At 46.2% G+C, this 24,071-nt stretch overlaps 1 protein-coding gene across 3 annotated transcripts in view; it reads left to right on the top strand.

Moving 5' to 3' along the window:
- Positions 1–24,071, top strand: part of ADCY8 (adenylate cyclase 8) — a 137,165-nt gene that overhangs the window by 25,523 nt on the left and 87,571 nt on the right. For all 3 annotated transcript variants that reach the window (XM_036338035.1, XM_036338036.1, XM_036338034.1), the window contains exons 2-3: positions 3,496–3,645; positions 23,292–23,422. In XM_036338035.1, the coding sequence (XP_036193928.1) occupies positions 3,496–3,645; positions 23,292–23,422 (281 nt within the window). The remainder of the gene's footprint in view (positions 1–3,495; positions 3,646–23,291; positions 23,423–24,071) is intronic.

Raw genomic sequence — 24,071 nt, forward strand, 5'->3', positions numbered from 1 at the left:
CAGTGTCCACTTTGGTCTTCAAAACATATCTGATTTGCCTGCCTGTGGATACGGATGACTTCATTTCCTATGCAGTGTTGCAAAAAGCCCAGTCTCCATGGGAAGCCTTCTCAGAAAGACACCCTCCTTCTCCTCCTCCTCCTCCTCCCCACCTCCTTTCTGCCTCTGCCTTCTCCTCCTATCTTCTCTTCCTCCTCCTCCTCACCTTCCTCCTCCCCCTCCTTTTTCTTCTCCTCCACATCTTCTTCCTCCTCCACATCTCCCTGATCCTCCACCTCCTCCTTCTCTTCCTCCTCCTCCTCTTCCACATCTTCCTTCTCCTGCCCCTCCTCCTCCTCCTTCTTCCCCTCCCCTACCTCCTTCTCTCTCTCTCTCTCTCTCTCTCTCTCTCTCTCTCTCTCTCTCTTTCCCCCTCTCTCTCTCTCTCTCCCCCCCCTTCCCCACCCAAACTTGTTATTAACTAAAATGCATATTAACTAAATGTAAGTGTGAGAAAACTCCTCTTGATTTTCCTGGTACCGTCCACATTTAAAAATAAAGTTCTGTGTCCCAGGCAAACTAGGGCAGTTGGCTGCCTTAATACCACATACTAGCTTGGCGGCCTTAGGTAATTCCTTATCCCTGGGAGGCTCACTTTTCTATTCTGTGAAATGGAGCTAATAAGACTAAACACAGTCGCTACTGGATTGTGCAAAAGCCAAAACGCGTGTCTGATAGGCAGTCGGGTGTGTAAATGGAAGTTGCCAAGTCCCGTGCAAGGAAGATGGCAGAGTCTAACTCTAAGCAGTAGTTGCCTCCGGCTGCAAAGCACTCTTGGAACAATTTTGGCAACTGTGTTCTCTCCCTCTCCGAAGGCAGTGGAATGAAAATAAATGTTTACTCTCTGAAGCTACTTTGCATGAACATAGTTTATCTTTATAGTTTGTGCTACCACCTGTTATATTTCTCATATTTAAAAAATTAACTTCATCATTTTCTTCTTGCCTATTTTTAAAGGGTTTAATCATTTTTTTTCTCACCTCCAATCCTTCCTATTTTTAGCGTTTCATTTAACTTTTGTGCTTCCTCCTTAATGTCAGAGGTTTTTATGGTCCATTTTTTTAAAAAACCTTACATCCATGTTCTCTTGTTCTTTTAATTCTAGTTTTCAAAATGCTCTCTTCTTGTTACCTTCTGAAAAGCCTGCCTTTCCCTCTCATCATTTTGTCATTTCTCAGGATACCACTGATTGAACTCGGGCTATGATGTAGGTTTTCCATCATTTACTTTTTTTGTCATGTGATGCCAGCTGAGCTCAACATGCCCGCATCCTTCTCTACCTTTGTCTTAGATTTTCACTGAAGTGTCCTATCCTTTATTGCTCTGCTATTTTTTAAACTTCCTTGCGTACTATTTCTAATTCCCTTTTCTAATTCAGCATGGCCTATTTATAAAGGGCAGGCAGGAAGCATGGCCACAGGGCCGACAGCTGTGGGGAGAGCCCACGCCCTCGCAAGGATGCTGGTGGTACTCTCTACTCCTCCGTCTGGCTTGCTGACTCCTACAGACCCTCCCACCACTTTCATCCCATTCTCCACTGGGTCCTTAAAGAGCCAGCTTCCCCTGGGCCTCACTCTGCCTCCTGCCACATCACACCAGGTCTCCTTAAAGCTTCAGCCTCTCCATGTCGTTTACCTGCTCAGGTGCATACATAGTGAGCAGTCCTTTCATTGATTATCCCACAACACTTTGGGAAAATAGTTCGGTTTTGAAGGCCAGAAAAAATGAACTGGGCCAAATTTACATGACAAATGGCATGAATGGGAGCCCAGATCTTTAATCATTGGGCTAGATGGCGAAGCTCTACATAGATCAGCAAACCAAACCATGTGGTATCTGCCCTCTTAGTGAGGGAATGACTTGCTTGGTCATGGGGGGCAGGGGGACGTTAGAGATGGGATTTGAGGCCCCTCTGTCTGAGCTGGCTCCCTAATCCCCCTCCACTGTTCCCTGAGCAGCAAATAATGCACATAAGCATTCTTTTTAAAACAACATAAATACTAAAGATCTGGAATAGTTTGTAACAAGAAGTATGAGACGCTATAATGCACAATTTATGAAAGAAATAAAAGATACATATTACACCATAGATTAGCATTTGGGGGGGAAATGGCCTTATATTAAAGTATAGAGTGTCCCAAAAAATGTATACACACTTGACAGCTGATAGCTCAATTGATTTTTTTTCTTTTCAGATTTAACCCATAGGAATTAATTATTCAAAGTGCATATACATTTTGGGGGGACACCCTGTATATATCCAACAATTATTGGATATATATATATATATATATATATATATATATATATATATCCAATATATATATCCAATATATATATTGGGTATCTGTTATGTGCTAGGCACATTCATATATATTCACTTGTAGTAACTATATAAATATATAGCTATACATACATGTACATTACTTCTGTGTGACAAAGGTTGATTCCCATTGTTCAGATGAGAAAGTTGAGGCTCAAGAAGGCATAAAGTGACTTGCCCAAGGTCAGATGCCTAGTAAATGGTGGAGCTGAGGGATGCAAACTCGGGTCCCTGGTTACAGAAGCTCCAGGTGGGTGCAAAGGCCTTTGGTGGGTGGCTGCCCGCTCACTTGGCCAGGACCCCACAGCACCCGAGCGCCCCCTCGGGGTTGCGGAGAGGATCACAATCTCCCTATATTGCCGCCCCCCCCCCCCCCCCCCCCGCAGTCTCCAATGCTTGGGCTGCCCTCCTCTGCAGCCCCTCCCTCTGCCCAGTGTGCAACCACTAATGCTCAAGTGTGAAACCAGTGAAGACACACCCAAGTCCAAAAGCAGAGAGGCCCACACACGGGCACGTTCTCCGGCCGTGAGAAGGACTTGTGAAGACACGCCAAGAGCGCATGCTTTGGGTTAAGATTCTGGCCGGGAGAGTTTGGTGCCTAGGAGCTGGGTGACGCTGGAGGTGAGAAGCAGCAGACACTGTGATATCTTTTCTCGAGTTAGCACATCAGGACTTGGATGCTGCCCAAGAGGGCCTGAAAGCACAGGTCAAAACACAACATTGCTCTTCAACTAATACTTTCCCTGGGTCTTAATAGTCTCTTCCCTTCTTCTCACCTGATTCCCAGCCCCTTTAAAGGCCAAAACCTTCAGCTCGTGGAGAGGAGAGGTGAGGTGAGTGTGGAGGAGAGAAGGAGCCCCTTGTCTTGCTTCACGCCTCCGATCCAGGTTCAACTCCGAACTCGGGGATGGAGAAGCTCTAAGTTAGATGGATCGGCCACGGGGGGCCCCTCGGAGGGGCTGACATCTGCCTCAAGACCTGAATGAAGAACTTGGTTCTGCTCACCTGCTACTAAGCTTTGGGATTATTCCCTTAAGATTTGCCGTGGAAATGTTTATTGATTTTCTCTCTGTGCCTCTACACAGCTCCTCTTTGAGCTGCCTGACCGGGCTCTGTCTGCGATTCTGTTGCAGGTGGTGGCCCAGGTGGTGTTATTCATGTGCATGAACACGGCTGGGATCTTCATCAGTTACCTGTCAGACCGCGCCCAGCGCCAGGCCTTCCTGGAGACGCGGAGGTGTGTGGAGGCCAGGCTGCGCCTGGAGACGGAAAACCAAAGACAGGTACCGATGGGAAAGGCTGCGAGTCCTGCTGAGCTTAATTTCTGCCCCAACGTATCCGGACTTGCCTGTGTTCTCTCAAACTGTGTGTCACGGAGTTACCAGGTCTAAAATAGTTAAGGAAGGTCCTCCACACTCAAGTAACTGTTCCCTCAAGAAATAAAATGATTCTAGTCTCAATGTCATCTCCTGCTGCTCTTGACCGACATCTCTGCTTCAAGGCTATGGTTCCTAAAACCATGAAAATTCTCCTCTTTGACCCTCCTGTTTTTGAAGCTGTACATTGTTATTTCAGATGCAATTTTTTTTTTTTTTGCTAGCAATTCAAATTGTAGTAAGCACACAGAAGAATCTTGAGGTTCCTAATACCTGAACCTCACACTCACAAAAGATGACCCAACATAATAGAATTTATGGAACATGACAGGGCTCCCAGGACAAGGGGACAGCAGGTCAGGTCACGGTAGGAGCTATGAGTTCAAGTTTGAAGACATTAAAATAAAGGAGTTTCTTGGGCGGATGTTACAAGAATTTTAAAAATAGCTTCAAATTATATGTTTCACCAAAATAAAATTAGCTTTCATAGAATAAAGATTTTTCCCCTATCAAAATTATTCATCCATTAAAAATGTGTGCCTATTTTAGCCTCTGAGCGCAATTTTCAAAGAGGAATAACAGGAAGGTGTTGAAAATTGGTTATAGAATCAACATATTTTACGTTCAACATGTTTATGTGCCCTTTGGAATTCTATGTTCAATGGATATGTTCTACAATACGAGGCTCTTTTTATTTAAAGTAGTCTGTGGGTACACACTTGTTATTTTAAGCCTTATGCAAAACTGGTATGAGAAATTATAAAGAAAGTAGCTGCAAAAGACACAGCATTTTCCTCATCTTCATTTGATCAAATCATCAGTAAGACGTGGATCTTTGAAATGGGGAAGCCAGGTCTGTGTGGTAATGGATGAGGCAGACAGGCCGGGTGCCAAGACTCAGCTGCAATGCCATGTGTTACTGCCAGGGGCACAGAGGAAATGGCTGAATGGCCAGCTCCTCCATGGACTTCTCAGGATCCAGAATTAGGAAATCTCTAAGTTCATGTCTAAAACCAATATGGAACCTCATCACTGATTCATTGTAGTTGCTCCGAATAACCCTATAGAATAATTTAGAGAAATAACTTTGAGAAAGAATTCACCTTGCGCCCCAAATATGAGGCTCTCCGGGGACTATACGTTGTGTTCCTCTGCAAAGCAGAGCAGCCGCCAGGCAGACATGTCACTCTTTCCATGGGCCCTCTGCCAATTCAGAGAACGTGGCCGGATTAATAATGTGTCCCGCTCTTCTCCATGCTCTGTGGCAACCAGAACTGCAACTGTGGGTGAGTTGTCTGGGCAACTCAGTCTTTTATTTAATGTTCGTGAAATATTGGAGACACTAAAATGATTGCCTTGTTAAACCCATAAGACTTCTTTCCCACCCTTCACGGGGAGTGTCTTGGAGTCACTGTGATGTAAAAATCAAACACTGGTAAAAGGACCTTCCTCTATCCCCTCTAATCGTTGTATCTTTTTAAGTTGATGAAAAGAAGAACATAGTAATATACAGGAGCGAGGACAGGTGCCAACTGGAGTGCAGTGGAAAGCTCACTGCAGTTCATGCCACAGCGACCTTACCCCCTAGCTGGGCCACCTAAGCCACTGAACTTTCAGCCCTAGATCCCTCACCCACAAATGGGGCGATGTCTCTCTTCCCAACCTTGTGCTTGCCTCAAATGAGATAATGTGTATAAAGCAATACAGAATTATGTCAGCCTCATGGTAAGAAAAGATTATCTTTTGGTGGAAGATCCCTTGTTCTGAGGATTCAGTAAAATGTGCTGTAGGCGTGTGAGGGTCCTGTGTCCACAGTGATGGGAAAGCATTTCTGGGGCCCTCTTCCCTCAGCAGTCGTATCTGAGATAGCTGGCTCTGCATCTTTCCGTTGACACTCGATCTCTGCTTCAGGTTCCCATTATCCCTGAGAACCACATCAGTGGAGATGGGCAGGGAAGTTTTTTTAAGGAGACTGCACAAGATTTGAAATCTTTGCCTAGTGACCGATCATTCCAGTGAGCTTAAGCAAGATCTGAGTCTTAGTTTCTCCATCCGTAGCATGGAGATGATAATACTGCCCCCTTCCCCCCGAAGAGGTTCCTTGTGATTAGAAATAGTGTGTGTAGGCCCCTTGCAGCTCAGTGAAGAGCGTCTAGTAGCCTGATTGTGCATAATGGTTTCTGTGAGGCAGCCAACATGGCACAGTCCTGGGAGGACTCATTTGAGAACACGTGGATGGGCTTGTCTCAGTTGAAACCCCAATTGGCAGTTATTCGTGGGGGGAGGGGAATCAGGTCGGTGGTCCTCCTCAGGACACAGTGATCACAGCTCAGCATTAGGCTTCATGTCTTTTAAAGTATCATGTGTCATTAACAAATTCATCCCCACTTAACTCTTACCAAAGCTAATTATAGTACCATAACCGTTAGAAATTCTATACTTTGTGAAGGAAACACTGTCCCGAGGGCTTAAATGACATCAGATCCTTTTTCCTTAGGAAATGATTCCCAAAGAGAACAAATGTCATTTTTTTAAACACTTCTAAATGCAGAATCAAAAGGCCTTATTTCACAGAAATGAAATGTTCAAGTTTTGTGTGATTTTTCAAGCACTGGCTTTACCTCTTGATAGGATACAAAGGAAATATTTAAATAACTTAATATGTTCAACCATGAATTAATTTATGTATTGAGGGTCTAGCGTGTGCCATGAGCTTTGCTGGACATTGGGAATATAATGGTCACTAGCAATTGGTTCCTGGTTTTACAGAATTTACCAGACACAGAAAGAGATGGGTGACTATGCAGACACCTATGGGAATGGCGTATGGGTCAAACCCAAACTGGAGGTGGACAGAAGCCTACCCAAAAGAAACGATGCCTGAATTGATATGTGCATAGGATTTAGCTCATTGAGAAGTGATGAAGAGTTCTGCATAAAAGTCAAAAAACACATACAAACATCCTGGGAGAAAGGAGAACGTAGTTTGTTGGGGCAATTGTGAGTGCTTCCATGGTAACTCACTCCTGTGAAATTCACTTATCCATCCATCCATCCATCCATCCACCCACCCATCAATTTATGTTGGAGCAGCTACAGAGACAAGTAAGACTCAGGCTCCATGCTGGGTTGGGACAGGAAGATGAGTAGAACTTTGTTGGGAGAGAAGGAAGGAAGAATTAGCAAAGATACTGATGTTAAGATGTATACAATGTGATGAAGCACGACCCTGGGGACACCCTCTAGCAAATTCGTGTACTTTCTTCAATGGCATACACTGCGCTTTTCCAGTCAATGAAAAATAGATACTGAAAGTTAACTATCAGGCACTGATCAATGTACTATATATACCAAAAGGGAGGACGTCTGTTACAGATCTCTATGACAGCATGCCCCTTTGGCTCTCACTCTCTGCATGCCTTCTTCGGGTAAACTGTGAGCCCCCTGAGAGTGACCCATAACTCATTCTTTGATACAGCCCACCCAGCAGTGCCTGAAAACCAGCATGGAATATATGGTTATGAAAAGACTGAGGTTTTCAATATTCAATAGTGGTTACTAATCTTTCTTCCCAAGAAAAATCACCAAGCCGTGGCTGAAGGACGCGTGGCCCCTGAGCCGTGCTGCCTCTTGTTTTGTGGGTCCCACAGCACGATGCATGATGAGGTGCTTGGGGTGAGCAACAGGCTTTCTCCTTCGGTAGCCTGAGGCTGCATGTGTGCTTCGTAAGGTCAAGAGCAAGCAGGCAGGAGAGCCCAGCAAATGTGAGCACCCTTTGCTCCATGTCTGTTCTAGAGTAGCCTCTCAGCCAAGCTCCTTAAAGATGGCTCTCTGCTTACGACATCTGCTTCCCCTCCCACAGTAACTGGATGGCACAATGCCAGGCAGAAACTACGGAATGGTGCGAAAGGTTGACATTTTTAATCTAGGTGACTGGCTTCAAGAACTTGAGCACATATTGACCCTTCAGAGAGGCAAGGCCTTTGTGCTTTCTTTTTTTTAAAAAAAAAAAATGTATCACCAATTATCACTAGCACAGTGCATATTAAATACCTCTTGTCTGGTCTCTTGAGCCCCAGCTTCCCTTCCTCCAATGTGTTCTCCATCCCAAAGGCCTGGTCTGGTTCAGAAGCAGTACCTTGTAGGGGTTCAAAGCAAAATCTTCAGTGTCTAGGAGATCTGGATTCCAATCCTACTTCCTGTGCTTCTTGACCATGGGAACTTAGGCAAACTATTGCCTCTAGAGCAGTGGTTCTCAACCTTCCTAATGCCGCGACCCTTTAATCCAGTTCCTCATGTTGCGGTGACCCCCAATTTCATTGTTACAAATTGAACATAATTAAAGCATAGTGATTAATCACAAAAACAATATGTAATTATATATGTGTTTTCCGATGGTCTTAGGCAACCCCTGGGAAAGGGTCGTTCGACCCCCAAAGGGGTCGCGACCCACAGGTTGAGAACCGCTGCTCTAGAGACCTTGCTTTTTAGGTGTGATGTGCACATAATGATGATTCCTTTCTCCACGTGGTGAGAGTGGAGGGTTAAGGATGAACAGGGCTTCGCCCAAGGCAGGGGAAGCTGAGGACCTGACATCGATGCCACTCCTCTCTCAGGAAAACCCTTCAGTGGCCGCATTCCCTCCAAGATAAAGTCCAAACCCCATGCGTGACCCAACAGGACCTAGTCTCCGTGCCCTCTCCCCCAGATTCTTCTTCGCCGCCTTGCCTTGCACTCACCAAACGACCACCGGCTCCCTGGACTGCTGTTTCGCTTCCCTGTGCTATGCGGCTCTTCAGCCTGAGAGGCCACCTCCCTCCTCATGTCTCTGCTCTGAAAATCCCGCTCCCGCATCTCTTCCTCCATGAGGCTTCTTCTCCCCGGTTGAATGAAATGCTTTTCTCATATTTCCAGTACACTCTAACGTTAACTCTCTTATAGAACCATCTAGAACCTTTACTGGTCTGCATTCCTCTCCTTGGCCAATAAGGACTACTTCAAGGCAGCTCCTCCTGTGTGAGTTATCTGCTTCCCTGGTATTTATTCAGCACAATGGCTGGAATATAACATCTTCTGATTGATGTTTATTAAACTGAGTTTTATTGAATTCAAATGTTGGTGCCCTGGCTTCACTTCTACCTACAGGAGGGCCATGTTGAAATAATTCTCCTGTGTAAAAGTTAAGACATTTGTGCCCACTGTGATGCCATCAGAGACGTGGTGGCGGGAGGACGCTTATCCAACGCAGCAGAGACTGGGGCGGGCTGAGCCTGTGTCTTGCATAGACCTGCCAGGGGAATTTTCCATCTGGAAGCCACATCTTGGAACATCTCTCTTTGGGGAGTTAGATTCTAATTATTGTAGTTTTGGTAATTCCACTGCTCCTCCCAAATGATCCAAATGGCCCATATTTATTTTAAATATTTAAATGAATTAATTGTTTTCCTTTTAGCTTTGAGAGTTGCCCAAACTATTATGGTAATCATGGCATTTTGGAGTCTCAGAAGCTCTGGGGGCACTGGAATAACGTTTCTTTTGATGCCATATGTTGCAGCAGCAGGACAATTTATTATTAAATGCGGCAGATGTTCCAGCTGTGTTAAAGCAATTCTGTTTAACTTTAACATCTTCGTTAGACAATATTGATGTAAGTTAGTGGTTCGGACAATAGGTTGGATGGGAAAGTTGGGTTTCCTACTGTGTTCCGAGGTGGTTGGTTTGATTCATATTAGTGCCCTATAACATCTAGGAAATGGTTTTTAAAGCTACAGATAACTGTTAACTGCTAGTGAGACAGAGCCTTGTCATTCATTGATTCATTCATTCATTTATTCAGGAAGAGTCAATTCAAGGTTGACCTGAAAGTGGCAGAATCTCAGAAAATTTGTGGGGTTTTTTGTTCCAGGTCAATGGGTATCTTTATAATCCGAACACTTCTTGAACCTCACACCATCAAGCCATTTATCTGCTTTTCTCCATCTCTTACATTCAAAGACCACCTTGTACCACCCATCTGTCAGGTTCACCTTTTTCTGTCATAAATATATTTTATGGAACTATTCGCCAGTTTGTACTGGAATTTCTGTTTCCTAAACATTCTTATCACGTACTGCATTCATGCCATTTTCATGCCATTGCTTATGTTTTTCCTGCCTATCTGGTATAAAGCTCCTTTCACCCCCTAAACCTTATCCACTCTTCAAGGCTCAGCTCAAATGTCACATCTTCTGCAAAGACCCTCTCTGTTCCCCCTGCTGTGACCTCCATGAGGGTTTCATTCGTACACTGCTTTATGCGGTGATACCTTTCTGCATTCTGCTGCGCTCTTTCTTTATTTTTCCTTCTACATGATAAACTCTTTGAAGACTGGACATGTTTCACTCCCATTCTTCACTATAGCTGTGGATCTGGATGTGGAGAAACCCACGCGGGGAAGAAGAGCAGAGACAATGACTACACAATGAGTGCTGTAATTGTGTTTTTCAAGTATTCTTTCTGTCAAAAAATATTTGTGAACGAGCAGATTTGGGAAATACTCTCCTCTTTGGGTCTGATTTCTGGGGTCCTTGTCCTCCAAAACCAGGAGTCCAATGTCTTCGTGTCAGTGAACAACTTTGTTGAACTTCCTCCACCTACCAGTCAGACTTCACCTTTTATTATTCCTTTACACAAATGACTTCAGTCTAGGTAGAATCCTGCCTAAGCAAATTAAAAAAAATAAATTTCACTCAGAGGCATCGTCTTCATCATCATATTCCAATAAGCTTCTCTATCTTTGTGCTTTATGTCTTTCATAGCTTCCTGTCATTACTTTCCATAGTTTCGTTTTCATTTCTTTCAGGTATTTTGGGGAATACAAGTAAAATGTGATGGAAATATTCTCCCTCTATGTCATCCAAAAGCCACTAACCACGTGTGACTATTGAGCAGCCCATGAAATGTGGTTAGTGTGATTGCGGAATTGATTTTTCTTTTCAATTAATTTAAAAATAGCCATTAAATAACCATTTTTGTCTCTTGTCTCTCTCTGAGTGATTTATCATGACTCAACCTTTGCTTCTGGATTGTTCCCATGTCAGCATCTCTAACACCATGTTCTCTTCTGAGCTCTAGATACCCGTCGTCATGGACAGCTTCATCGGCGTGTCCCGCTGGTATCACTGGTCAGCCTGGTCACGAGCCTCTCATCCCCCTAAAACCTACTTCCTTTCAATATGACACATCCTTGTACCTGATTCACCCACCTCCAGTGGTGCCACTTCCTGTTGATGCTGTCTCCACCATTTATGTACTAACTGTCCCTATCTTTCTTTTTCTATTACTTAATCCCTCCCACAAAATTGCTTTCTGACTGATGCTAACCAGTCGTTAACTAGGGTAAACTGCTCTAACCACCTGAAGTAAACCCTAAAATCCTTCCTGAAAAAGAAGCTGTAGTTTGCTTTTTCCCATTTTCTTTATGAAATAGGAGACCTTGTGGACATATCGAGCCTCATGGGAATGTAGGGAGCATAAGCCACTGCTTTCTCTCCATCCATCTTGTCTCTCTATCTCTTAGAGCAGGATTCCATTGTACTATATTCATAGCCCCTTAGCCTTCTTGTGGGGTAAGAATGTGGATCCTCTCTTCCAGCAGGGAGCCCACTGGCTCAGTGAGCCCCACAGTGGCCCACCTGCTCTCTCTCTGGCTGGAGACCTGTAACCAGTACAAAAAGGAGGCCTAGGAAGCCCATGTTCACTCACTTTGCAGCCACAGTCCCCAGCAATGAAGTGGCTGGTCTTGATTGTTGTATGCCTCTTGTGTCTATTTCTCAATGGGTTCACTTGAGAGGTGAGGCGTGTAGCTAATTCAAATCTCAAAACCCAACAAGTATAATGCCTGCCAGGACCGTCTCTTTAGTGCCCAGTTTTAGTGTAGAAGACCTCACACTAAAGCCTTCCTTCCATGATAGTTACTGATGACAGAATACAAGCCACGACCGGGCTCCAGCCCGACCTTTCAGTCATGTCACTGGCTACCTCCATCCTTGTGCTCTGACGCTCCACCAGACAGCAAACAGGCCCCCACACTCTGTGCCTTTAATTTTTTGCTGGTTTTTCCCTGTTTGCCTTCCAGATCTAGTCTCTATTCTTCTCTGCCTTTCTCTGTGCCCCAGGAGGCTAATGTCTATGGCTGCATCAATAGGCCGTTACCCTCTACTTTGACTGGGTTTGCCAAGGAGGCTCTGAATGGAAGGGCAGGGGTCAATGGATTTATCTCCCCATCTCCTACCCTGCCAGGCTGTGCAATGCCAGTGGCTGTATGTTCAGACCAAAGGCCATAGAATCTATCAGGTAGCCCTCAGCCATAGCTACAGGATTGCCAGGTTCCAGAGGTGTCTGTAGATCCACTCTTCCTAGCCTTCAGGTGCTTTCCTACCCATTGTTGGGTTTCTTAACTCTTCACTAAGCTCTCTCCCATGACCTCTTTGGAAGTACCAACTGTGTCCTGCTAGGACCCTCAATGACATGCTCCTTTTGTTTTATTTGTATGAGAGGCGCTACTCCCATCTCCCATTGTGTTTCTGAGGGAGTTCAGTAGAACAGAAGGATTAGGAGTCAGAACAACTCTCCTCGTCCTCCATCCCAAGTGTGGGTACTGAGCACCTGGTCTAAATGTGCCTCGTCTAGATTCAGATGTGCTGTGAGAATAAAATACACACCAAGTTTTGGAGACAATACCAAAGGGGGGAAAAAAGGAATGCAAAATACCTCTTTTTTACATATTGGTTATATGTTGATTACACATGGAAATGGCAATATTTGGGGTGCAGCCCTAGGTGCTTGTCCCATTTCAATTCCGAACTTGCTGGTGTGACTCTAAGCAAGTTGTTGAACCACTCTGGACAAGAGTTTTCTCATCTCTCAATTAGAAATGATTATTTTTGTCCTCACCCCTGGGGCAGTTCTGAGAGACAAATACCAAAATGCCTGAAAAAAGTGTTCTCTCAGCGGTAAAGAACCCTACAAGTGCGAAAATCTCACCAACCGGATGCTCAGATGCCCCTCCTCCAGGAAGCCTCCTCTGCTGTGTCCAGTCGAGAGCTATTTCTTTTTCCTTGGCACTCAGAAATTTGTAGTTAACGTGGGGTTTTCACACTCTGCCTGGTATTGTGGTTGGCACTGTGATTCCCTCTAATTGCTGGTAAGATTTAGAGCAGTGAGCCGAGGCCCAGTGCTAATCGTCTGTGACCTCCTGTAGCAGCTGACTTCACCCGAAGGTTTGTGTTTACCCCATGTGGGTGGACTGCCAACTCCTGCTCTCCATCTGGCGGCCTGGTTCTCTGCAGTTTCTCCTGCCCACTGTTTGCATTTGGGGGCATGGTGGAAGGAGTGAAAGCTCTGAAGTAGAACAAACCTGGGGTGGATTGTTACCACGATAGCTGGGTGACCTTGGGTGTGTCACTTAAACTCTCTGAACTTTGGCTCTTCCCACAAAATGATATCCTCCTGTAATCTCAAAGTGGATCCGAGGAAATCAAGCAGTAAAGATGAGCACTGGGGCCCAGGTTGGGCGGCTCAGTTGGTTGGGTCATTGTCCCCTCCACCAAAAAGTTGTGGGTTTGATTTCTGGTCAGGGCACAGACCTAGGTTGGGGGTTCGATCCCCATTTGGGGTGCATACAGGAGGCAACAGATTGATGTTTCTCTATCTATCTCTATCTCTCTAAAAATCAATAAAACCTACCCTTGGATGACTTGGGGATGGATCATACTTGGTCCTTGAATTTTTGAACCACCTGGGCCATATCTTGAGTTTTATAGCAGAACACATTCTATTTCTAGTAACTACAGGTTTTCTTCTTGCTATTTGTGTTCTTACTCAGATTTGGCCTCCTGGGAAGTACTAATTGCACCCTGTGCTCACTTGCATACAATTAACATTTCCAGAGGCCGTTTAGACAGAGGACATCCATCACCATCACTGCCCTAGCACCTTCGCTCCAGCCTGGAGCTGGGGAGCAACCAAGGAGCCACGTGGGGGCCTCTCTCCCATAAATCTGTCCAAAGAAAACTGGAGCTGGAAACCTAACTCGGGCCAACCATAAAATGCTGAAGGCCAGGCATGCCCTGTTGCCTGATGTAGTTGAGGGCACATTTCAAAAGTGGTAGTAAACAGGGCAAGTGGAAAATAAATTACGTATTTTTTAAAGTGACCCATGCCTAAAATAGCTTATTTCAGCTGGATTTGAGTATGGGTCCATTGACAGGAATTCTATATTCTCTATTTTGCATAAACCACATTCAAAATAAAAAAGTATACATAATAAAAAATACTCCTAGAACAACCTGAATACAGAACCATTCTAGAATCATCTGCTGTTTCTAATATTTTGCAAATGTCTTGCTCACGTGTAATTGGAAAGCAATTATTTCAGAAGGAAATTGAGTACTTACAAAGAGTTTAACTTATTTTTCATAGAAACAAATGCTTGCTTCCTTTTTACACTCACATTTTGTTGTTTACGCCATACTCAGTTAAATGTGGTCAGGGCAATAGCAAACACAACTGGTATCAGCAGATTTGGAAACAAACACTGCTGCCTCCTGGTAAAGATACGACGGAAGTGTGGGGCACACATGGGGGGGACACCAGACAGGGGCCGGCTAGCGATGAGTTTTTCGCATGTTGGAGTCTCCATCAGGAGGACAGTCTGTTGAATCAGTTAAATGGAGGTCTATGATGCAGTGCCATTAAAATATTATTTATGAAAAGTCAAAGGACTCCACATTGATCTTTTAAACACACTGCAAGTAGTCTTCATTAGCAGTCAGAGTCTACAGAGTTGAGACATGCTGAGAACTCTGCTCTCAAGGCAAGAAGAAACACAGAGACTCACAGGCAAATGCCATGCGGGGAAAGAGGCAAAGACTGGAGTAGAGGGATCTACATGTGCAGCTGGAGCTGAGACTGGAGAGATCTACAAGGCAAGGAGCACCAAGGACTGCTGGTGGCCACCAGAAGCTAGGAGAGCTGGGCCACGGGTGGTGCAGGGCTTCTAGGAAGGTACCGATGTTTTCTCACAGGGGTTTTTATGTTCTCCTGGCTCCTCCCAACTCAACTACTAGTAAAGACTCCAGCTTTGTGCCTACCCACCAAGTGCAAGCAACCGGTAACAGCTCCAAAAGATACTTGGCCAAAGTGTCGACCCCTCCTCCCAAACCAGGTTTAGACTTGCTGAGTTCCATTCTTAATAGGCTTCAGGCACAGTTTGATCCAGGGGCTATCCAGAACACTTGGTTGATGTCTCTTCATTGTTTAGGCCTGAGCTGAGTCATCAAAATCCAGTAAAAATTCCACATTAACTGACTTCTTCTTAGAGCTTTAATAGTAACAAATGTATTATGACTAGTCAGGTGACTACATTATGTAATGTAGACCAAGCTCTAAGTTAGGTACCAGAAATAAAAATAAGATGAAATTTTTTTTTTCATAGTAAACTGGAGTTTGACAAGCTTGGCCCTTTGCAACTTGGAGTTATATGTGTCATGTCTGATATTCCTCCACTGGATTGTAGGCTTCTTGATCAATAGAGGACTCAATATTTTCCCCCATAATATCTAACATGGTATGAGACATTCAGTAACATTCTATCAAATGAATAAAATAACGATTGAATTAAGGAGCCTTTCCCACAAGTCCTTTCCCCAAATATGGGAGAAATAGAGGTCCGGTGCATGGATTCGTGCACCGGTAGGGTCCCTCGGCCTGGCTTGCGTGGTTTGGGCCGAAACCTACTCTCCGACATCACCCGAGGGGTCCCGGATTGCGAGAGGGCGGTTCTTGGGTGACACACCCCGGAATCAGGCTTTCTCTTCTCTGGTTCCAGGTGCATCACCCGAGAACCACAGCTGCCAAGTCACTGCAGCTCAGCAGCTCCTGCATTGAGCGTCTTCCCCCTGGTGGCCAGTGTGCATCATAGCTACCAGTCGGACGGTTGAATGGTCACACTAGGCTTTTATATATATACTAGAGTCCCGGTGCATGAAATGAAATTCGTGCACTTGAAGGGGGGGGCGTCCCTCAGCCCAGCCTGTGCCCTCTCGTAGACCAGGAGCCCTTGGGGGATGTCCGACTGATGACTTCGGCCCACTCCCTCTGGGGAGAGGGCCTAAGTCGTCAGTCAGACATCCTTAGTGCTGCCACAGAGGCCGGAGAGGCTCCTGCCACTGCCGCTGCGCTCACCAGCTGTGAACCCAGCTCAGGCCTTCTGGCTGAGTGGTGCTCCCCCTGTGGGATCGCAGTAACCACCAGGGGGCAACTCCTGTATTGAGCGTCTGCCTCCTGGTGGTCAGTGCTCACCATAGCGACCGGTCATTCTGCCATTTGGTTGATTTGCATATTAGCCTTTTATTATATAGGATAGATTATTGACAAATATTGAATAATTTCCTTCCCTCTTTAGTCAATGGGATGCTGGATTTTTCATTTACAACAGAGGGTGTTCCTGTTGAACTCTCTACTCCACCAACTCTTCTTTCTTCATTCCCATTGTTCAAAACAGTTTGCAGGTAGTCTACGGGAGCCTCTTCTTTTTATACAAGTCGCCAAGATGTAAATATTTCATCTTGACACCTCCTCACTCGCCAACAAAGTATTTTATGTCTCACATCCATTGTCCTGGTATCTCTTTGGAATATGCAAGATACAAGTGGTGCCCTGAGCTGACTTCTATATGAAGGCCGTTCATATTTCATTATAGCCATTTTTCCGTGTCTTGGCCAACTAGACTGCTTGCATGATAAAGGCAGAAGTGAAACGTGTCCCCGGCTCTGCCCCATGCAGAGCACAGTGTCTACCACTGCCTTATTCTTTAGGACACGTGTGTTTGCAAAATAAGTTTACCAGATATATGAATGGGTAGTAGATGATAATCCAACACATGTTACATGGAGATGTGGGAAAGACTGACATGGGAGTCAGCCCCACATGACCCATTGCGCCCAAGAAAAGGATGGGCCCTAATCGACCTCCATAGCACAGAGGCTGGGCCACTGAACTCACTCACTGATGGACCCAGAGGCCTGGGCTCACTCACAGCCCTGCCACTTGCTCTGTGTCCTTGGGAAAACTCCCTGACCGCTCTGGGCCTCAGTTCCCACTTCTGTAAAGTATCAATAATAAGCATAGCACCCTAGCTGGTTTGGCTCAATAGGTAGAGCGTCGGTCTGTGGACCAAAGGGTCCCGAGTTCGATTCCAGTCAATGGCATGTACCTTGGTTGCAGGCCCCACCCCCCCAGCCCAGGCCCTGGTCAGGGCTCATGCAGGAAGCAACCAATCAACGTGTTTCTCTCACATCAATGTTTCTCTCTGTCTTTCCCTCTCTCTTCCACTCTCCCTAAAAATCAATGGAAAAATATCCTCGGGTAAAGATTAACAAAAAACAAAACAACAACAACAAATAATAATAAACATATCTACCTCGTGAATTGTTGTGAAAATTAAATGAGATGGTTCGTGTGCCGAGCTGGACACACAGTAACTGCCCAGTAAGAGCCGTTGTTGGTAGCAGGGCTGTCAATATCACTGCTACTCCTTCTTAGACATTTGCTTTGATCATGAACTACTACATTCCACATTAAAAAAAAAATCCGCAGCCTAACAGACACTGAGTTGACTTTAAATCCAAACAGGGAGAAACCAATTGAGGTGTTTGGAGTATGAAAAGATGGGAAAATCAAAGGCAACTGAATTACACCTTATGTTGTAAGGGGTAGCTGGTGTTTTCGGTTTGAAATAATAGAGAGAACTAATAAATGAGTGAGTATTACATGTATTTTCCGGGTAAGCCATGCTGATTATGTGATTTTCTGCTTTTCAAATGTAAATGAGAAGTGTTTGATAATTGCTCTTCTCACAGGCAGAAAGCTGACATAATTAAACACTGGCTTGAACAGTGATGATTCAACTCATCAGCCACTGTTTTGATGGGCTGGGAGGAGGGGGCTGCAGAGACCACAGGCCCACACCTGACCTGCGTGACTTCTCCAGGCAATTTGCGCAAGTGCAGCAGCAGCAAAGGGGCCACCAGCCATCCCGCCTCTGCCGTGTCCTCCAGCCTCTGACCTAGTTTCCTTTGGCGAGCTCTGGCCTGATAAGCCATGCCTTTTAAAAATATATTTTCTTATTGATTTCAGAGAGGAAGGGAGAGGGAGAGAGAGAAAGAAACATCAATGAAAGAATCATTGATGGGCTGGCTCCTGCATGCCCCACACTGGGTATTGAGCCCACAACCTAAGCATGTGCCCTGACTAGGAATCAAACCGCAACCTCCTGGTTCATGGGTCCACGCTCGACCACTGAGCCACACCTGGACAAGTCATGCCTTTGAGATGTGGCAGAAGCAGGGTGTGTGGCGTGGTGTCCTGCATTCATGCACAAGTTGGCCTTGAGCAAATTGCTTCTCTGAGTCTCAGATTCTCCGCCCGTAAGATCATCTCACTAATTCCCACCTCCCTGGATTCTTTTGACCCTTAGATGGGCTAGAATACATGCAGGTCACTTTTAAAGGTATTATTTTTTTATGTCGTATTTGGGGAGGATGTACAATCTCCTGATAATGCTGCAAGGAAATTATTTGAATTTTAATCAGTCTTTCCATCTCCAAATCAGAACTACTCTACTCACTATTCAACTATGATGATCTTGAGTAAGTGTGAAAAGCTCTACTCAGTGTCAAGACAAAACATAATTTCAATGTTTTTAAATTTTCAATGGATGAGTGCAGAAAGCATTTATAAAAGCATTCTAGAACATGTATTGTGGTGTAATTATAATCAGGTATCTACAGAAACAGCCCATATTAATACTTAATACAGGCGATAATTTGTCTCATCTGTCCCCACGCAGCCACAGGCAGGCAGTCCTGGGTGTGGGCACCATCGGCATTTTCACAATAATGAAGAAAGTCTGTCTGCTCAGGAGCAGATGACGGGGAAGCTGGTGGAGTGTAAGCAGCAGGGCCCTCCTTAAAGGCCTTCCAGGGTCCTAGCAAGTGTGCAGTTATGATTTTCAATGTTTTTCTTAAAGAGGATCCCTCCAGCTTGTTCACGTCTTAGAACCACAAACCCTGCACCCAGCCCCGGCCTCTGCCCCTGCCCCTGCCTCCTCGGAACAGATAGAATGTTCTCTCCCACTACCCCCCACCTTCAGGACCAAAACCTCCACCTTGTAAATACCCAAGTGGTTACTGGTGTTCAGACATGGGGGACAGTCTGAAAATGTATGTATTATTTTTATACCTGTCCAAATATTCTCGGGGGAAAAACAGAAACAAAAAATTTACAATCTAGAGGTACTTTCCACACTGGGATTTGTAATTGTCCAAAATATGTGCTGCTGTTGTTGTTGTTGTTGTTGTTGTTGTGAGCATATGGAAGCAATAGTTGGTAGCTCTTACAGCCTTGCTCCTGTCCCTCATCCCCGACGGCAATATTACTCTAGCAGGTTTGGAAGTGACCACGGTATGAAAAAATTAATCAGAGGTGAAGGGAATGCAGCTCAGAATTTCCCAATGACAAGCCTGACTGTGAGTTCTGTTTTTTTTCATCTTAGAATTTCACCGACTAGAACGTTTATTTCTGAGAAAATCCCTACTGGGTTCACAGGCCACTTATTTGTGATGTTGGCAGTGGAGTCAGACAGAGCTGGTTTTGAATCTCAGCTGTGCGCATCGTGAGCCGTAGACACTTGGGCAAAGGGTGTAGCGGGATGTGCCTCGGTTTTCTCATCTGTGAAATTGGAACAATCCTCCCGACCGCAGTGAATCCTTGTGAAGCCTGCTTGAACTCAATGCGGTGGTGTGACTGAGGGACCGGCCCCACCAGGCCCACTTCCCCACCCGCCCCTGTCTCACTCCTGGTGTCCCCAAAGTGCCAGGGTCTTGCTTCTATGACAGCGCTTCCTGAATGAAGCCTCGAGGACGCTGCCGTGTCTGCATGCCCCGCAGGCTGGGTGTTCTTCGGGGCTGGAGTCTTAATCGGCACCAGGATCACCCTCAGAGCTTGGCACGCAGCAGACACTTAATGTTTATTGAAGGAAATTGAATTGAACAGTCAAATAGAACCAAAGATGCGTGCTCCTTGGTGTGGGGTGGAATAGGAGAGGGATGTGTGCTTTGACATTTGCAAATATGTACTTAGAAGGATGTCCAGGGCACACGGATTTCTGTGTGCCTGACAAATCTTAGAGAGGATTCCTGAGTGCTGATGAAATGATAAAATGCCTTCCTGACCCCCTCACCCCTGCCATCAGGAGACAACAGGACTCGTCTAGTCCGTTGGCCTTGGAGGTGGCACAGATCCTCTCTTGGGGCATCAGTGTGCCTCTTGTGGACCCTACGGACCAGCTTCTCATTGGCTGTGAGCGGCAGAGACCAGGAAACTCCCGCAGCCATGGCTGTTCGCGCCAGAGCTGTGCCACCTTCCGGGTCCACCCGCAAAATATAGACCCTGGGCATCTTCTGAACGGCCACCAATCGTGTGACTGGACACCGGAGGCTGCTTAGTCTCTAGACTTCAAATTGGAAATATTTGGGCACTTATTAAATGAAGAGACCCGAGAAAATGTTAACCCCCTGAAAGAGATAAAAAGGAGGAAAAAGTCCCTGAAACCTTGAATTTTGTGTGTCATCCTTTAAATTACACTCCATGTCATGTCAATGTAGAGTATACAGACTCCAGCATCCTGCAGGCCGTGGCCTGTGAGCTAGCCCCTGGGTGAATTAAAACACGTCTGATGACCTCTGCTATTTAATAAGCACCTACTGTGTACCAGGATCTATAAAAGGGGTTTTGTCCTTTAGTGTGAAAAACAGTCCTGGGAGGAAGGTTATTATTGTTCCCATTTTGTAGATGAAGAAACTGAGGCTCAAAGGTCGTGGGCATAGAACAAATCAGCTGTTGAGCTCAGGCAGGATCCCACTCAAGCTCGCCTGACTCCAAAGCCCTTCAGTCATTGCATTTCTGAGCAGAACCACAGTTCCTGGGACCCTAGACCACCACCAGGGGGACATGGACGTTCACCCAGGCTTTCAACCTCCCTGCTGAATCAGCCTGGAGAGAACATGCCTCTAGGAGCTGATTAAACCACAACTTCCGCTCGGCTGAGTTCACACTTTGCTTTCAGAGACAGGAACAGTTCTGGGTGAAAATGCCATAAAAGCCTTTAAGATATAAACTCAAAAGTCAGGGTCAGGATTTTGATGACACATCTTTAAATGTTTTGTTATTAAGCATGTGACTGGAGGTTTTTCACTGTGTGGTCCAGTTGCCTTTTACGTATTCTGCCTGCTCATTCTCCCCACAGATCCTGAGCAATGTCCCTACTCTGAATGATTTTCTCCTCAGCACCGATATACAATTAGAGCTCTAAAACCAGGCTTAAAATAGAGCATGCTTGCCAGTGAATTCATCAAACATTCGGGCTGTGATTTCAGTTAACACAAATATTAACTCTACACCGACCTTATCAAGTAGATGCTATTAGTTTTTGTTGTTTTGGGGGTTTTTTTTATTGAGTTCAGAGAGGAAGGAAGAGGGAGAGAGAGAGAAACATCAATGGTGAGAGAGAATCATTGATCGGCTGCCTCCTGCATGCCACACACTGGGGATTGAGCCAGCAACCCGGGCATGTGACCTGACCGTGAATCGAACCGTGACCTCCTGGTTCATAGGCCGACGCTCAATCACTGAGCCATGCCAGCCACGCAATGCTATTATCATGTCCAATTTACTGATGGGGAAATTGTGATACAGCGGGGTTCAGTCACAGAGTCAGGAAGTACACTTACGATAAACCTGATTTTTCTTCAGCTATGTTGAGTTGGATATACATCTCATTGTCATCAAAGGAATCTGCAGAATACAGCCACCCATTCCTTACTAAACCTGTGTTGGGTTCTTTTTTTTTTTTAATATATAGTTTTATTGTTTCCAGAGAGGAAGGGAGAGGGAGAGAGAGAGAAACATGAATGATGAGAGAGAATCATTGATCGGCTGCCTACTGCACACCCCACACTGGGGATCAAGTCTGCAACCCAGACATGTACCCTGACCAGGAATTGAACCGTGGCCTCCTTGCTCATGGGCCCACACTCAACCACTGAGCCATGCCGGCCGGGCATGCAAGGTTTTGATTAGATACTGGATGCAGAGCAGTTGGCGTCTGCAGAGTGAGTGGTCAATTAAAACAAACTATTGTCTACGACCGACCGGAGTGAGTCTCTCACCCCGTGCCTGGGCCTTCACTGCAGAGGGAGGTGCGTCAGAGGCCTCTCAGTCTACAAGAGCCTGACGCCATTCCGAGGTCCTGCTTCGTGCACACCCAGACTCGTCCGCCGGGGGCTACCTCTGCTCCCATGCTGGGCCTCCCAGTGTTCCCACCTTGCCTCCCCCAGGGGGACTCTAGCAACTGATACCATGAAGCCATTCTGGTGGCATGAATGGAGCACGTCACGTGAGAAGAGGTGTAAATCCAGACAGGAGCCGCCATGCACTTTGAATCAACCCAGGCCCCTTTTCATGCAAATGAGGGGGGGAAAACACACAAACCAGGGAGTAAAAGATGTGCAGAATGGAGCTCAAAGGCCACCCTGGGCCCCAGTCTGGCTCCAGGAGAGCTTCTGATACTTCTGGTTGCTGAAGCTGGCGAACCATTTATTACGGCTCAGCAGGAGTGGGAACTGTACGGAGGGGCAACTTTCCCATTTTCTTTAAATGGTGTGTTCAGGGGATGTGAGTGATGTGTCTCCAGGAGTCAACAAATCAGGGAAACAAAAGTGTCGCAACCGGGCTTTTCTAAGCAGACTCCAGGCCAAGTTCGTCTTTCAGACCTTGCTCTGCACGGGGAGGGAGTGGGGCTGTTGCCGGGTAGTAGCAGGGCTGCCTGGAGGCGGGTAAGCCTGGAGCTGGAGAGTTTTGCTGTAAAAGTCTCCCTTCAAAGCATCCGTGTCCTGCTCGAGGACTGAAAGGGCATTGCCACTTAAAGAATTTGTTTCACAAATAGTTACCCTGTCCCAGGGACACTGCTGGCCCCTGGAGGAGCTGGACACCATCTCCGCCTTCCATGTGTCCAGGTGTTTGTTTAGGAAGCATTTAGTTAGCACCTGCTGTTTCCGGGCACTGAGTGCCCCTCCGGCTGTGACAGTACCTGCAGTGACTGGGTGAACAGGGCCACCGGCACCTGGCGAGGGATGTTTCTCCCTGTTCTAGGGATCAGCTTGACAGTGGATATATCTACCTCCTTTGTTCTGACTCAACTCTGAATTCCTTCAGCCACCAACTTAGCCACTCTAAATTCATACTTCCTCACTTCCTAAGCACTTCCTGTAGCAGTAAGCCAGCACAGGGCCTGGCAAACAGCAAGCAGTCCCTAGATATTTGTCATGTTTGTAAATGGGATGAGAGGAACAATTCCTCAGGGAATTCAGCCCAGGGCTTCCCTGCCGTCCGCCCGCCCCTCTGAGCCTCGGTGGCCAACCTAACAAGACTGTCCCTCTGCTGTTCTGTCCCAGGAGCGGCTCGTGCTGTCCGTGCTGCCCCGCTTTGTCGTCCTGGAGATGATCAACGACATGACCAACGTGGAAGATGAGCACCTGCAGCACCAGTTCCATCGGATCTACATCCATCGCTACGAGAACGTCAGGTGAGAAAGGCGACGCCCCACCCGTGCGCCATGCGTTCCCTGCGCTGGGCTGCTCTCATCTCGCTGCCGTGACTTCCGTCTGCCTGGATGTCATGCCATTTTTCATTGGTTGGTTAATTCATTAACTAGTTATTACCCATCAGAGAGTTCTACATTTCCAAACAGGCTCGAGAAGAATGTCAGGGAAATGCAGTCATATCTGCTTGCTGACGTGCTGCTTGGCTCCCCTGCAGCGGGCCTGCTGCCTTCACATTCTCAATGGGAAAGTCCAAGCCCTTCCACTGGGGTTGGCAAACTAACCAGAGACATCTGGGGACCTCAGGGTGATCAGCAGCTCTGCTCCTTATATTCCTCATAAGTGTCTTTAAAACAATATGAATACAGGCTACAGCTTTTTTTTTCTTTTTGAAAATGTATTTTTGGCCAACCATGCATCCATCCATCCATCTATCCACTCACCCATCCATCCACCCACCCATCAGTCCATACACCCATCCATGCACTCATCCACCCATCCATGCACTCATCCACCCATCCATGCACTCATCCACCCACCCATCAGTGCCCTCTGAGCCCAGTACTGCCCTGGACAACACGCTGTGCACTGAAAACCAGAGGGTGGACTCCTTACTGAGGCAGAGCAGCTTTA

Source organism: Myotis myotis, unplaced genomic scaffold (genome assembly GCF_014108235.1).
Source record: "Myotis myotis isolate mMyoMyo1 unplaced genomic scaffold, mMyoMyo1.p scaffold_m19_p_16, whole genome shotgun sequence".
NCBI lineage: Eukaryota > Metazoa > Chordata > Mammalia > Chiroptera > Vespertilionidae > Myotis > Myotis myotis.